General features: G+C 30.5%; 1 protein-coding gene and 1 non-coding gene across 2 annotated transcripts; one reads left to right on the top strand and one right to left on the bottom strand.

Moving 5' to 3' along the window:
- Positions 1-347: 347 nt before the first annotated feature.
- LOC125875143 (probable indole-3-pyruvate monooxygenase YUCCA8) lies at positions 348-3,400 on the top strand. The gene is made up of 3 exons (XM_049556235.1): positions 348-1,614; positions 1,937-2,308; positions 2,819-3,400. Exons 1-3 carry the CDS (start codon positions 964-966, stop codon positions 3,020-3,022), a joined length of 1,227 nt encoding a protein of 408 aa, XP_049412192.1. The 5' UTR covers positions 348-963; the 3' UTR covers positions 3,023-3,400.
- Positions 3,401-11,420: 8,020 nt separating this feature from the next.
- TRNAV-AAC (transfer RNA valine (anticodon AAC)) lies at positions 11,421-11,494 on the bottom strand. Its single transcript has one exon. It is a non-coding gene; the product is annotated as a tRNA-Val (tRNA).
- Positions 11,495-15,730: the final 4,236 nt, after the last annotated feature.

The following is a 15,730-nucleotide window of genomic DNA, read 5'->3' as shown; positions in this document are numbered from 1 at the left end:
TTTTTACGAAATAAGCTAATCCAACTTAGAAATGATCTCCTATAGGCCCCAACTTATACTTATTTGCTATGTCCAAGTCAGCTTTCTAGCTTGACCTTCTAAAGACTTTTTCATTATTAATTCTTGAATATATATAAAAGTGGAGTATAGTGTACTTCTAATATTTTAGTATATGATACAAAAATAGTTTATTGAATTAATATTAATTTTGAAATAAAATAATAGTTGTCAGAGTTTAGCTTATGATTTGAGAAGGACCCCATTTGAAAAGGCATTAACTTCCCACCTTCTATCAAATGCCCCTTTCATATATCTCACTACCAAAACTTCTATTTAAACACCTTCCACCCTCTCTTTACTACATTCAAATCAAACTACTTCAATTCTTCTCTTCTCTCTCTTTACTACATTCACAACTTCAAATACACATTCACTTATTGATCTTGCTGCTACGATCCACTGAGATTCAGTTCTTTACTATATCGTGTTCAAGTACTCATCCACCATCATTGTTCAATCAAATTTTGAATAAAAAAATACGTTCATGTTCTGCTTTCAGAGTCAGCCCTTAACATTTTCACTAGAAAAAAAAAAACAAATTCCTCCTATTTCAAGTCATCAAACACTATCATTGCTCGATTAAAATCCAGAATAGCAGAAATAGGTTCGTGTGCTGCTTTCAAAGTCGATCGTCGAATTTTCACAAGAAAATACCACTTCAAAAACAAACTTAAACCAACTTCCTCTTCTTTCAAGTCTTCACACCACTACCATTGCTCAATTAAAATTCAGAATAGCAGAAATAGATTCGTGTTCTGCTTTCAAAGTCAGACATCGATTTTTTCCACTAGTCATAACCATTTCAACAACAAACTCAAACAACCTTCCTCTTCTTTCAAGTCTTCATACACTACAATTACAAAAACACGCTCGTGTTCTGCTTTCAAAGTCTGTCGTCAAATTATGGTTAGCTTCAATGGTCAAGAATTGTTTTCTAGTAGATGTGTATGGGTAAATGGTCCTGTTATTGTAGGTGCAGGGCCATCAGGACTAGCTGTTGGTGCTTGTTTAAAAGAACAAGGTATCCCTTTTGTAATCTTGGAAAAATCAGATTGTATTGCATCTCTATGGCAAAAAAAAACTTACGATAGATTAAAACTACACCTCCCTAAACAATTTTGTCAATTACCCAAATTTCCATTTCCACAACACTATCCTGAGTACCCTACAAAGAAACAATTCATTGATTATCTTGAATCATATGCTAGAAAATTTGACATCAATCCAATGTTTAATGAGTGTGTTCAATTTGCAAAATATGACCAAATTTGTAAATTGTGGAGGGTGAAAACTATTTCACCAAATGGCTTAGAAGTTGAGTATATTTGTCAATGGCTTGTTGTGGCTACAGGGGAAAATGCTGAAAAAGTTGTGCCTAATATTGAAGGATTAAAAGAATTTGGAGGTGAAGTTATTCATGCTTGTGATTACAAGTCTGGTGAGAAGTTTAGTGGGAAGAAAGTTCTTGTTGTTGGTTGTGGGAATTCTGGCATGGAAGTTTCTCTTGATCTTTGCAATCATAATGCTCAACCATCATTGGTTTGTCGTAGCTCGGTAAGTTATACACATTGACAGTAGTATTAGTATTTTGGGTTAGTAATTCCACTTAATATGGACGATTTATCTCTAGTTATTTTTCAAGTGACTTGATAATGTAAAAGTCCTTTTACACAGTATCTTTTATAATTGATAAAGTACAAGAATTTGCACACTATCAGGTCATACAAAAGATAGTAGTCATAAAAAGTGAGATTAGTTACCTAAAGGACGAGACAGATAACCTAGTACAACATGTTAAATCCTTTTTGTATTTTCTTATAACAAACAATAAAGTTTGGATTCTAATGGAATTTTGTTCTTTTTTTTTCTTCTTCAGGTTCATGTATTGCCAAGAGAAATTTTTGGGAAAACAATATTTGAATTGGCTATGTTTATGATGAAATGGTTACCATTGTGGCTAGTTGACAAAATTTTACTAATTTTGACATGGTTCATTCTTGGTAACATTGAGAAATATGGACTAAAAAGGCCAAAAATTGGTCCTTTGGAACTCAAGAATACACAAGGGAAAACTCCTGTTTTGGACATTGGTGCATTGGAAAAAATTAGATCAAGAAAAATCAATGTTGTCCCTGGAATCAAGAGGTTTTCATGTGGCACCGTTGAACTTGTCAATGGTGAAAAACTCGAAATTGATTCTGTTGTTCTTGCTACTGGTTATTGCAGCAATGTCCCTTTTTGGCTAAAGGTGAGAAAATGTTCTATTTTTCTCAATTTTTTTGGATCTTTCTTTTTTATTTAGGCTTAGTACCTCAATTAACATGTCCGTTCTCAAACAGACACCTTCACTTGGTCAAATCACGTCTTTTCATAAATTAAAAAGACCAAGTTAAACAGTGTGTGTTTGAGAATTTGAATGAAGTTAAGCGGTCATCACTAGAAAATCGTGCAAGTACGAGTGTCAAATTGAAAAATATTGAAACTTTCGGATGCTCCTTTTTATTTATGTTTAGGTTTAGTACTTGCACAAACTTCTAGTGTTGAACAGTTAACTTGATGGATTCTCAAACAGACACCTTAGCTAGGTCTAAACACATCGTCAATAAGACCAAGTTGTAGTGTTTGTTTGAAAATCAGTCAAGTTAAGGGGTCGGTACTAGAAAGTCGTGTAAGTACATGTGTCAAATTGACTTTGAACTTTTTATGAATGATTCTTGAATAGTTGACTAATATTGTTTTGTAAATTTTTTTTATATAGGAAAGTGAATTCTTTTCCAAAAATGGATTCCCAAAAGCACCATTTCCAAATAGTTGGAAAGGAAAATCTGGGCTATATGCAGTTGGTTTCACAAGGAGAGGGCTATCAGGTGCTTCTGCTGATGCTATCCAAATTGCACAAGATATTACCAAAGCTTACAATGAAGATATTATGCAAAAGAAGCAAAAAATCTCAACCTTGTGATTTAATTGAATCATATAGAGATTAATTTTGTGAAAAACTAGGTAGCATAGATAGATTAGCCCTCTCCAAAAGCCCAAGTTTTGGTATAGTTTGGGAGTTTTTGAATTATATGTTGTCAGATCCTCCAAAAGAAAAAAGGTTAGGTGGAAAGTACTTGCACAAGTTGTCAGGTCCTCCAAAAAAGAAAACAAGTTCTTTTTTGGGGACGCGGTGTTTGGGTTGAGTTTCCCGAGCATGATGAGGTGATCTAGTTTTTTTTATTTTCCCTTTTTACCCCTTTTTCAACTTTGACTTTAGTGTTCACTTACGTTGATATTTTTGTACATATTTGTACAATTACTACTGATTATTAATCAAAGTGACAAAGATATTTCTTTATTGTTCAAAGTAGCCTTGGTATGATTTGATTGTTCTGCATTTCATGTTTATCTTTAACTAATTTTGGTCTAATGATATAGAGGAGTGTAGCGCGTGATATGTGGATTTGACTGCACGTCATAGGTCTAAACTTTAACGTTACAAATAACTTTTTTGTATTTAAATGAAAAAGAGTAGAAGGGCGGATCCATCACGTTTCATAATATATCTCATTGGCTCTCATGAATTTTTCGATTGTATTGATTTTTTGTTAAAATTTGTACAATTGCTTGTTGATTAATCAAAGTGACAAAGATATTAGTTATTGTTCAAAGTAGCATTTTATTGTTCTAAATTTCATATTTATCCTTACTTATTAGCACTGGCCCTAAAACTTTGGTCTAATGATAGGAGTACACCTGATGTATGAATTATGCACACGTCGTACGTCTGAATGCTACCACAAATAAAATTTTGATATTTAAGTGAAAAAAATAAAAGTGGTGGCAATTATCACGCCTAGTTTTAAAATACCTTGGGAATTTCTCAAATTATCAAAAAGAAATTAAATTAGCAATGATGTAGACCACAAAGATTGGGAGATACACTAGATAAGTCTCAAATATAAAAAAAAAAATGAAAAAAATTATTCACAAGTCATATTGGTGAAGCTTTGAATGAAATTCAGAAAAACTTGAATGAAGAAAATGACTCTTCAATTTGCTCACTTTATATGCATATATAATTTTCAATGCAATAAATAGAATATGAATTGTATTACAAAAGGAATGTCCTATTTCAAGTTCTTTTCAATTAGTCATACTCAGTACAGTTATGAAATTTTTGGATAGCAACTAGTCATCATTTCAACACCCTTTGTACACATATATGCATTTACAAAAGAAGATTTTGTTGGATATCTTAGAAGGTGAATTCAGAATTTAAATCGGTTAGTGAAATAACACAAATATATTATTCAATTATTTGAGATAATTATAAGTGTGAACTTAATAAAGTATAATATTTTAAATATTTTTTAATGCATATATAGTTCAAGTAGAAAGAAAAAAGTATGTCGCTGCACATAATAATCAATATCGGCCCCATATCATGATTATGAAGTGTTACGATAATCATATTTTTTACATCGTCAATGGATAAGAGTTATCTGTTTTTTGAAAATTACTTTAAGTATGGATCATGGTATATCCAAAATGATATGACGAAATTATGACAAGAACTTAATTATAAAGGAATAGTTGATCAGAATCAGTTTGAAAAGAAAAGAGTGAATTCATCAAATTTCTCCAATTTTCTTTGAATTGTACCTATAGTCAAAATAGTTATGAACGAAGCAATGGTGTCGTTGTATCATATTGTTATATTATTAGACAATGGCACGAAAAATAAATATATAGTTATTAAATGACACGATCATGTTTTCTAAAATTACTTTTGTATTCATCATGGCATATACAAAATGATATGACAAAATCGTGAAAAGAACATATATGAAGTTAGTTGATTAGAGTTACTTCAAAAAACTCATCAAATTTCTCTAATTTTCCTAAATTGTACCTATAGACGAAATAGTTGACCCAAGAATAATGATGTCGTTGTATCATATTGTCGTATTATCAGACAATGGGCACAAAACATACATATATATTTTTAAATGACACGATAATATTTTTTACATCATCAATAGACAAAACTTAGTACACTATTTTTTTTCTAAAATTATTTCTGTATGCATCATATGGCATAATGATGTGACAAAATTGTGAAAAGAACTTATAAGAAGTGAGTTGATCAGAGTTACTTTAAAAAGAAAAGAATTAACTCATCAAATTTCTCCAATTTTCTTGAATCGTACCTATAGTTGAAATAGTTGTATCATATTTTTGTATTATTAGACAGTGGCACGGGAAATATATATTAATAGATAGATATTTAATGGTATGATCATATTTTCTACATAGTCGATAGATAAAGCTTAGTATACTTCTTTCATTTTCTAAATTACTTCTATATGCATCAAGGCATATCCAAAATGATATGAAAAAATTGTGAAAAGAACCTATAAAGGGATAGTTGATTAGAGTTACTTCGAAAATAAAACAAGTAAGTTTATTGAACTTCTTCAACTTTTTTTGAATTGTACCTACAGTCAAAGTCATTGTATCATATTGTCATATTATTAGACAATGATACAAAAAATACTCATTTTTTCCTTTGTAAAATTACTTTCGTATGGATCATGGCATATCCAAAATAATGTGATAAAATCATGAAAAGAACTTATATGGAGATAGTTGATCAGAATTACTTTGAAAAGAAAAGAGTAAGCTCATTGAATTTCTCCAACTTTAATTTCTTGAATTGTTCCTATAGTCAAAGTCGTTGTATGATATTGTTGTATAATTAGACAATGGCATGGAAAATACATATATAGTTATTAACTGACACGATCGTATTTTCTACATCATCAATAGATAAAACATAGTATACTTTTTTTCTTTCTAAAATAACTTTTGTATGGATCATGGCATATCCAAAATGATATGATAAAATCATGAAAATAACTTACAGAGGGATAGTTGATTAGCATTACTTCGAAAAGAAAAGAGTAAGCTCATCGAATTTCTCCAACTTTCTCGAATTGTACCTATAGTCAAAGTCGTATAATATTGTTCGTATATAGTTATTAAATGACACGGTGATGTTATCTACATCATCAATAGATAAAACTTAATATACTTTTTTTTCTTTTCCCTTAAAATTACTTTTGTATGGATCATGCCATATCAAAAAGAATAGACAAAATCATGAAAATAACTTATAAAGGGATAGTTGATTAAAATTACTTCGAAAATAAAAATGTAAGTTCACCAAATTTCTCGAGTTGTACCTATAATAATCAAAGTCATTGTCACGCCCCGAGCCTACATCCTGGACGTAGTTAGCACTCGAGAACCATTGCTGGCCCCAAGCGAACCCTTGATCTGACTTACTTACTCAACGGAAAACTTAGACATAAGAAAGAGAATCCAAATACAAGATAACTCAACATGTCTCAAACTGAACTCATAATGTTTTAAAAATAAACATTTAACTTAGCCAAAATGGCAACTCAAATCTGAACATAAACCAATAACAAAATGATGATGAATGAACTAACATCTAACTGACTATCTATGAAGCCTCTAAACAACTGAGATGGATGTTAGGACAAGCCCACGACATCCTAATGAACTAAAATGATAACGTAATGAAAAAGGGGAATCCTCTAGAAGCAAGGAGGCTCACCAACAACTCTGAAGCTCAACTGGATCAACGATGCGCCGGATGCTGATCATGGTTACCTGCGTCTGCATCATAATAAGATGCAGGCCAACTGGCATCAGTACATTGAATGTACGAGTATGCGACTTGGAAAAACACAACATAGGCTTGAAAAGAATCTAAAAGGAACTGAAGAACTTACCTGGCTCAACTCAACTCAACATATATAACTGAACTCATTTCAATATAAAGCAGTTTTAAAACAAGTGCAATATAAAGAAAAATTGTTTAAAACATGATGTCAACTCTGTTTTTATGCAAATATACATATAACTCCGAGATGTATGTAAAAATACAAATAAACTGATGTATATAAAACAAAATACTGTTGTGGAAATTTCTCTAACCGACAACCATCACTTAAGAGTTATAGTGATGATACAACACTTTACCTCACGTTGCCAAGGACCATCCTATACCTTGCCGGGGGTATAGGACCTAACTCACTAAGTGGATCCACTAGTCTATCTAAAAAGCACTAAGGGTTCATCTAAAAAGTATGACCCTTTTCTACCCATGATGGCTACATGGTTTATGAGGGTTGTGGGTTCCTTGAACGCTCCCCCATATCGGTGCTCAATATTACTCCTAAAATATGATACTAGCTCTTTATGTTTAAAAACATACTTCTTTCTGTGGTTTGAGATAATTGTTCAAAAACTTAGCTCAAAGTCTATCTTGGAAATCAAGGTTTCCTCTCTTGCTTTATTGTGAAAACATTTACTCTTTAACTGAAAACTAGCCCAAAGGCTCTTTACTGAAAAACTAGCTCAAAAGCTCTTTTGGAAATCTTAGTTTCCGTTCTTATTTAAATATGAAAACATTTTAAACTCTTTTGGGAATACATAGTCCCCATATACTTTTGAAGAAATGAACTTCAACTTTACTCTTTACTCAACTCAAACTCAAGTCTTAAAACAAAGTTAAAACATTTGTAAGAGACTTTTGGAAAACTTTATGAACTTCTCTTGACTTAACTCTTGACTTCTCTTGACTTGACTCTTAACTTCTCTTGACTTTGATCTTAACCGCTCTTGACTTGACTCTTAACTGGTCCTTGAATTGAATTATGGATTTAAGGATTGTGATATGTGATTGGAAAGATCTCATGATTTTAGATAGTTAAACATGAGAAAAGACCGAAAAAATCAATATTTGAGGGTAGGTCTGCGACACGGAGGGGTATTTAATTTTTGGTTTCAAAAATGACTTTTGAGGCAGAATTGTTCGTGACGGTTCCACGATGCGAAACAAATTTTCCCAGTTCTGGGGACTAGCTCTGCAACGCGCCACCACTACCAGATTTCGTCCGATGAAATTTTTTCTTCGTTTTTCAGCTCTAAACCCTCTAAACTCCATAGGTTATTTTCCCAAACACTTAGAATCGATTATATGTTCAAAGTACATCAGATTATTCTCGAAAACACGACTAAAAACGTGAATCAATCTCAAGAAACTCCAATCAACACAACCCACAAGAATTCAAACGAAATTTATCAAGAACTCAAGGATTTACTTTCAAATCTAATAACTTCGCTGAAATTTAATCATGATTGGCACGTGGGTGAACTAATTCAACGCTATGTGATCTCACATACCTTGTAAGGATCACCCCCCGACGAAATCCACAAGCTAAACTCGACGAACTTGACGATTTCTTTGCTCCTCCTTCTCTTTTCTCCTCTTCTTTCTTCTTCTCTAAAACCCTAACTCTTTTCCAAAAGCGTAAAACTGACCAAGTTCAGTTTATACCCTTAATTAATTCACTAAAACGAATTTAATTAATTGGATAAGGGAAAAGACTGAAATACCCTTCAAAAATCCGGATTGGACATTTCCTTATTTGAACAACCCAACTTCCAAAGGGTATAACTCACTCATATGAGTTCATAATCGTGTAAACTCAATGGCGTTGGAAAAATTATTCCAAGAGCTTTCCAACCATATATGGTTGTTTGAAGTTGACCAAAAACTCACTTTTCCTAACTTAAACAAATTTCCAGATTTTTTATTAGAGAAAATACATAAATTCCCTCCTGAACTTGTCTGCACAACTTACTTTAGCACTTTAACTATACGGGTGTTTGTTTACCCCCTAATTTAATTTGAAGTGAATTTAACTACCCCTTAAAGAATGACGTGGCAAAATTTGTATCACCAACTTTCTATAAGAGCGTGAGACAGAAAAAAAACCAAAAAAACTGACAAATGTCATCTTTTTATTGGACGACATATTTAATAACTTATTTTACTAATTTTTAAACATTTTATTTTTCAATTAACTTCTCTTCTCTGTAGTTTTTTTTTTTTTGCGTATTCTTCTTCCTTTCTTTTTCTTTTCTCAAGGCTCTTTCTCTTTCTTATTCTTTTCATTCAGTGTAAACATTTACTCATTTACTCTCAACTGTAACTTTTTCCACATATTTTTCTTCTTCTTTTCTTTTCTAGATTTTGATCGTTTCTTTTTTTCTGTTTTTTTTTTTTGACAAAAATTTTTGGTGTTTAATTTATTGATACCATTTTCGACATAAAAAAAGATTATTATATCTATGAGTTTAAAGAGTTATCAAAAAAAGAACCCGATTTTCACTAAAAAAAAAAATTCAAAGATATTGTTGGCAAAAAATTGATTGTAGAGATTTCGTCCAATTCATTGATAAATTAACAGTTTTATGTAAATAATTTTTTAAATTTTCGAGGAAGGTGGTATGATGTAACTAAAAACTGAACTGGAATTGCAATTGAAATTTGAATTATAATTTGTAGATTTAGGGGTAAATTCATTGATGGGTTTAGTTTTTGGCTCAATTTTAGATATAATCATGGTGGGTGTAGGAGTTGTTGGTTTAATGTGGAAATTGATGTCTACAAATGGAATATTGAAACCTATTTTCTTACGAAAAGAAAGAAAATTGGAGAAGTTTTTTTTTTTTTTTACATAAAGAGAAAATTATTGTTTAATGGAAGAAGAAAAGTTGAAGAAAATTTCACTGTAAAAAGAAGAGTTGTTGTTGAGAAGGTGACAAACATTGGGGAAGACAATTAGTGATGAAAAAAAAATTATTATGGAGATTTAAGTAATTAATTAGAAATTTAGTTAATATACACGTGGACGAATAAAAACGTGTGTGACTACAACACCGAGCCTTCAATTGGGCTAGTGATGGGAGGGTTGAAAAAAAACACTTAAAAGATGCTAAGGGGGGGTATTTAAACACCCGTATAGTTAAAGTGCTAAAGTAAGTTATGCGTACAAGTTTAGGGGGGATTTTATGTCTTTTCCCTTTTTATTATTTCCAAAAATAACTATTTCCAGTTCTTAGCCCCTTTCTAGCTATTTCAAATTGCGAGATGTTACAGTCATTGTATAATATTGTCATATATATATATATATTAAATGACACAATCATGTTTATTACATCATCAATAGATAAAATTCAGTTTACTTTTTTTTTGGATCATGTCATATCCAAAATGATAGACAAAATCATGAAAAGAACTTATAAAGGGATAGTTGATCAGAATTACTTCGAAAAGAAAAAGGTAAGCTTATCGAATTTCTTCAACTTTCTCGAATTGTACCTATAGTAGAAATAGTTATGACAAAGAGAGTGGCATGCCAATGAAGCAACCAAGATAAAGACCTTTGAAGAAGAAATCAATTTGTTCTTAGCTAAGAATAATTGAAAGTGGTCCTAAAATATTGATTGGAAAACCAACTTGCCAAATATATGAAAAATTATATTAAGCATGCATTTGAAAATAGATGGATAGGGTTTCTTCATGAAGCTGATGGTCTAACACATTTCTATACTACACTATTTTTTTAATTATTTTTTGATATAAACTTCACAATCTCATTTACTAAATTTTGACTTTTAATTAATATTATAATAATACTAAAAATAATAATAGATTCAACTCTTATTCTTGACGCACATGTACCGACTCTTCCCTTCTTTGGGAACTCTTTTGACCGTTCATATTTGAAATTCATTAGTTTGATTAAGTCGAATTTGCATTGAATAGTCTTAGAGCCCTTATGGTCCATTGGGAAGAAGCGGAATTCGAAAAGATGATAAAAGAGAGTTGAGCATCTACATTTATGAGATGAAAAAGACCACTACGCAAGTCTAAGAAGAAATGGATAGATTCATGGTTTCTCCTACATTAGATGATTGGAAAAGCGAAATCAAGTTCATTAAGGGGACATTAAACGCTCCCTAATAAAAAGTTTTTCATTTTTGGAGCTCGAACACCGTGATCTCAAATTGAGGGATCGGTAGAGGGATGCCAATGATACCAAGAAGTAGTTCATTTCAAGAGAATAAAACGTTATCCTTTTACTAATGGAGGAGGAATCTCAACTACGAAATCCTTAGTTGTTAAATTTGAAAACATTTTACAATTGAATCTTCTCTTTATATCACATCAAAAAACAACACCCTCAATTGAATCTTATCTTTATTAGTATAGTACTCTCTCTGTCCTAATTTATGTGGCATATTTTGAATTTCCAGAGTCAAATAATCTAATTTTAATTGTGAATTCAGTCATAGAATCTATAAATTTTCTGAAATAACCTTTACATATTTAAAAATTACATAAAAAATAACATAAGTCCCAAATATTGATAATTCAATTTATTTATTTTTTAAAATTGAGTATTTCGAATCAAGAAGATAAAAAAAAGCTGTGGCGTCGCCCGGACTTGAACCGGAGACCTTCAGTGTGTTAGACTGACGTGATAACCAACTACACCACGACACCAACTTGTTAATATATTTGCGCTTTTATAGTTATAATATATAGTCTTGAAATTACATGGAGGTGCCTTTTAGAACAATGAATTTTGTAACACAAATATATGATTTGAGTCAAAGCTACTGAGTTGAACTCGTAAGAGAATCAATACTAATTACACGGGAAGTGACTTTAATAATCAACTGAAATTGCAACAATAAGTTGCTAGTTCAGTAATAACTTGAGCGCTGCGCTATTGAGTCGCTTACGGATTCAACTCAATAGCTTTTGCTCAAATTATATATTTGTTTTTAAAGTTACTTAATATGTATAATTTTTTTTTAGATATAATACCTACATACCCCTCTAAACTTGACGTGTTTTATTTAGATCCCTTTTAAATTATCAGTATTTTTAATTATCTTCCTACTACGCTTTTGTATCCATAAATTTAAAATCCTAGCTCCGCATATATATATATATATATATATATATATATCATTGATCATGAAATTACCACCGATAATTGACATGGCTTCTTCATTTTCGTTTTTTTTATTTGCTTTGGACATTTTTTTTTCTTGAATTGAGGATCTATCAGAAACAACTCATCTATCTCCAAAGTAAAAGTAAATATGTGTAAACTCTATCCTTCCAAATCTCATTCGGTAGGATTATACTAAATATATAATTATTATTTTTTGTGTAATTGTGTTTGTATATTCGTATTGCCTTAAAAACATACTATTATTTAAGTAGCAAGTATAAATTTTTTTTTGGAAAAACATCACACATAGAAAGAAATAATTATCAATTTAATTATTAGATTACCAAAGAGTGAAAACAATTCTACCATGGATTCATATAACTATATTTAAAAAATCGTATGTATACATAATATGAATCGAAAATAATAAATTTAGTTAAACTTACAGAATCTATTCTAAATCCATCTTCACTTCAGATACATAAAGAAAACACCAAAACACAACCCACATGATTCTCTCAATTCAAGATCGATCGATTGTAATGTACTTTGGATTTTGTTTGATTTTAAAAGTTGTTTTCTTCTTCTTTGTTTTTAAGGTAAGACATCACTTACCAACATTGACAGATCAACACATGGGCTGGTAAAAAATTGCCACTTTCTTGTTCAGCTTCCTCATTTGTGGCAATTATTTAGCGCACTAATATAATTATCGCTATATTATATTCAACTATAACAATATAATATAAATTTTTATAACCATTACTATGTATATAAATATCGTTAAATACTTAAGTAACTCTAAATATATATAATATCATTAACTCAATTATCACTACAAAAAAATGGATTATCCAAAAAGATGCTTCAAGCATCCTCCTTATATGCACTACACTCAAAATGATTTTTAGTGACAATTAATTAACGACACTAGTTTAATTGTTGTTAAATATGTATTTGTAGACAATTAACACTTTTTGTAAATTAAATGTTCCTAAAGTCTATAGTCATATTAGATCCAATGACAATTAACTAATGTAGTAAAGGTTTTAGCACTGTTTGTTAATATATATATTTATTGCCGCTAAAAGCTGTTTTTGTAGTAGTATTAGCTAAAACATCTGCCACCCTATTTTGCTCTCTTAACACGTGCTTGAATACTGGAGCCCCCAACTTCTGCATCAATACTTACATTCAAAAATGATGTTATTATAAAATAGGTGATCATTCACAAGCATAAAAATAGCATGTGTTGAGTCTGTATGATATTTGTCTAGTATCATTCACAAGTACAAGTAATTAAACAGTTAAATTTGAATAAAGTTAAATAAGTAGACACGCATCTTATATAATATAATACAAATTAGTTCGAGTAAATCTCACGTAAATGACTATGTAGGACATGTGTAACTCCTCAAGTCCCAAAGGAGGTGAAGGAAAGATTAGACCAATTAAGATGTACAAAGAGAGCTCAAATCCATTTGAGTCCTTTCTTTTGTAGAAGAAAAAAGAAAGAAACTTGAAATATGTTGTTTCAATATATAACTTTTACTCATCTTCCCAAGTTTTTGATTTATCTCTATTTAATTTTGATTATTTTCGAAAGCTATTTATGTGAATGAATTATAAACAAGAATTGGGTCATTCTAGATGGGTTTTTGGGATTAGATTTGTGAAGTTTGAAGCTTTTGTATATCAATGTATCTCCATCCTTATTTATTTATGTATATTGATAAATAAAAAGTTGTATGTGGTATACATTGTTTACAGTCAAAAACAATGTGCCAAAAATGGAGCTTTCTGATGACCTGTGATTTGTTTTATACTTGTGTATATCTTCTCTGTATAATAATATAAGTGTATATATGTGTATTTTATGTATAGCATGTATATCTGTGTATATCCATAAAAATATTTGTGAGGTATATGATAAAATATTATGAGTGGCTAAAAGTCTTTGTTCTGGGGGCTGTAGTTACGGGTAATTGTTGAACATTGATTGTTTTGAATTAATGTTGGTTATCACTTAAATTACTTTTATATTATTGTTTAATTAGTATTTCATGATTGGACACCATTGAGATAAACATATTGTCTATTCTTGAACTCAAGAGACGTAGAGGTAGATAGACCAGAGAATATAAAGAGCTCGATCTCTCTTGCATATCACTTGTTCAGATTCGTGTTCAGAATTAACACCCGGACGAACACCTAACTTGGTTGCTAAATAAGATGAAAATTCTCGCCAATTGTGTATGTCTATCCCCGCTCAACGATGTAGTTAAACAGTCAATTGGAGTAGGCGATTAGAAGCCGAGAGATCATGATCATAAAATTAACCCTGTAAATCAGTAATTTGATAACCTTAGTTAATTCATCACATAAGATGCAATACGTGAAACTCTATACATGCTGCAACCCTGAAATTGTTCCTTTAACTGTTTAAATCACTGAAAATCAAAGTTGTCCTAGTTAGTTACTTTAATAATTAAATTGTTCGCATTAGTAGTAAACAAAAATCACCATCTCTTCAAAACACATTCTTTAAATTGTGGAAATAATAGTGTTAATATAAATTGATCATAAATCTCTTGGGTTCGACAACTCGATTCTAAAAGGAACTATATTTCTTGTGCGACCAGGTACACTTACATGTGCAATAGGGAACAACAAATCATCTATATTTTCCCATGCACCTCCAATTCTTATTAGGCTTCTATTTCCACGCTAAGTGTTGCTATTGCTCATGTCTATGTTAGTTCCCTCATTGTTCAATGGAAAAGATCTTAGACAAATTTATTTTGTTTCCCTTTTTCCATCTTTTTTTTGTATCAAGAATTTTTTACATACTATATTTGTATTAATATCTTTAATGTAGATACTCGTATATAATCGCTCGATAATAAAATTATATTCATTGTGCGAACGATTACATCGAAAAAATATCTATTTTGTATATTGGTCCAAAAGTTGACTAGCCCACCCAATTTTTGATTCCCTTTATTGTGTTGATGACCCATTTTGTCCACTCATTTGCTTATGATCCAAGTTCATAAATATGAGTGGTTCATCAATATGTTGTTAAATCAAATTCATCATTGCAATTGTAATGTTTGAAACTGAACCCTATTCATTCTTATGATTGATCCATAACAACAACATCTTCAGTAACATAACGATAACGATAACATATTTAGTATAGCCTCAGATATTTGAATGTAGAGACAAGAGAGAATAGAGTGTATGCATATCTTATATAGAAATGTTATTTTCGATAGATACTTGACTTAAAAGGAAAAAAACAATCCAAAAAAATTTTTAAATTTTTTTTTTTAAAAGTCACGATAATACATAAAACAACAAATAATAATAAAACAATAAATTAGTCGTGTGTAAGTATTTCATAGATACATTGTTTTATGTTAGTTTAAACCAATTGCAACATAAATTATTTATTTTCATTTATCACACGTTTAATATGCACAACTAGGTGGAGTTGGTTAAAATAAAGTTACATGATTTAAAACTTTACACTATATAGTATAATTTAAGTATATTCTATAGTTGAAAAGCTATTATTTTAGTGTTTAGACTTTAGCATATTGATTTTATGACAATCATAAGAAGTGCAAGCACTGTCACTCGTGTTCATTTTTTGGTAAGTTATTCAGAAATTTGACTTCACGTTGAAAAAATTACTTTAAAATTAAAATGTTCTTTCACTAAAAAATAATTTACACAAATTAAATGTATTACTTCTAATTAATCGAAATCTT

This window comes from Solanum stenotomum, chromosome 8 (genome assembly GCF_019186545.1).
Source record: "Solanum stenotomum isolate F172 chromosome 8, ASM1918654v1, whole genome shotgun sequence".
Classification (NCBI taxonomy): domain Eukaryota; kingdom Viridiplantae; phylum Streptophyta; class Magnoliopsida; order Solanales; family Solanaceae; genus Solanum; species Solanum stenotomum.
The sequence above is the reverse complement of the archived record's forward strand: the minus strand, read 5'-3'. Positions and strand labels throughout refer to the sequence as shown.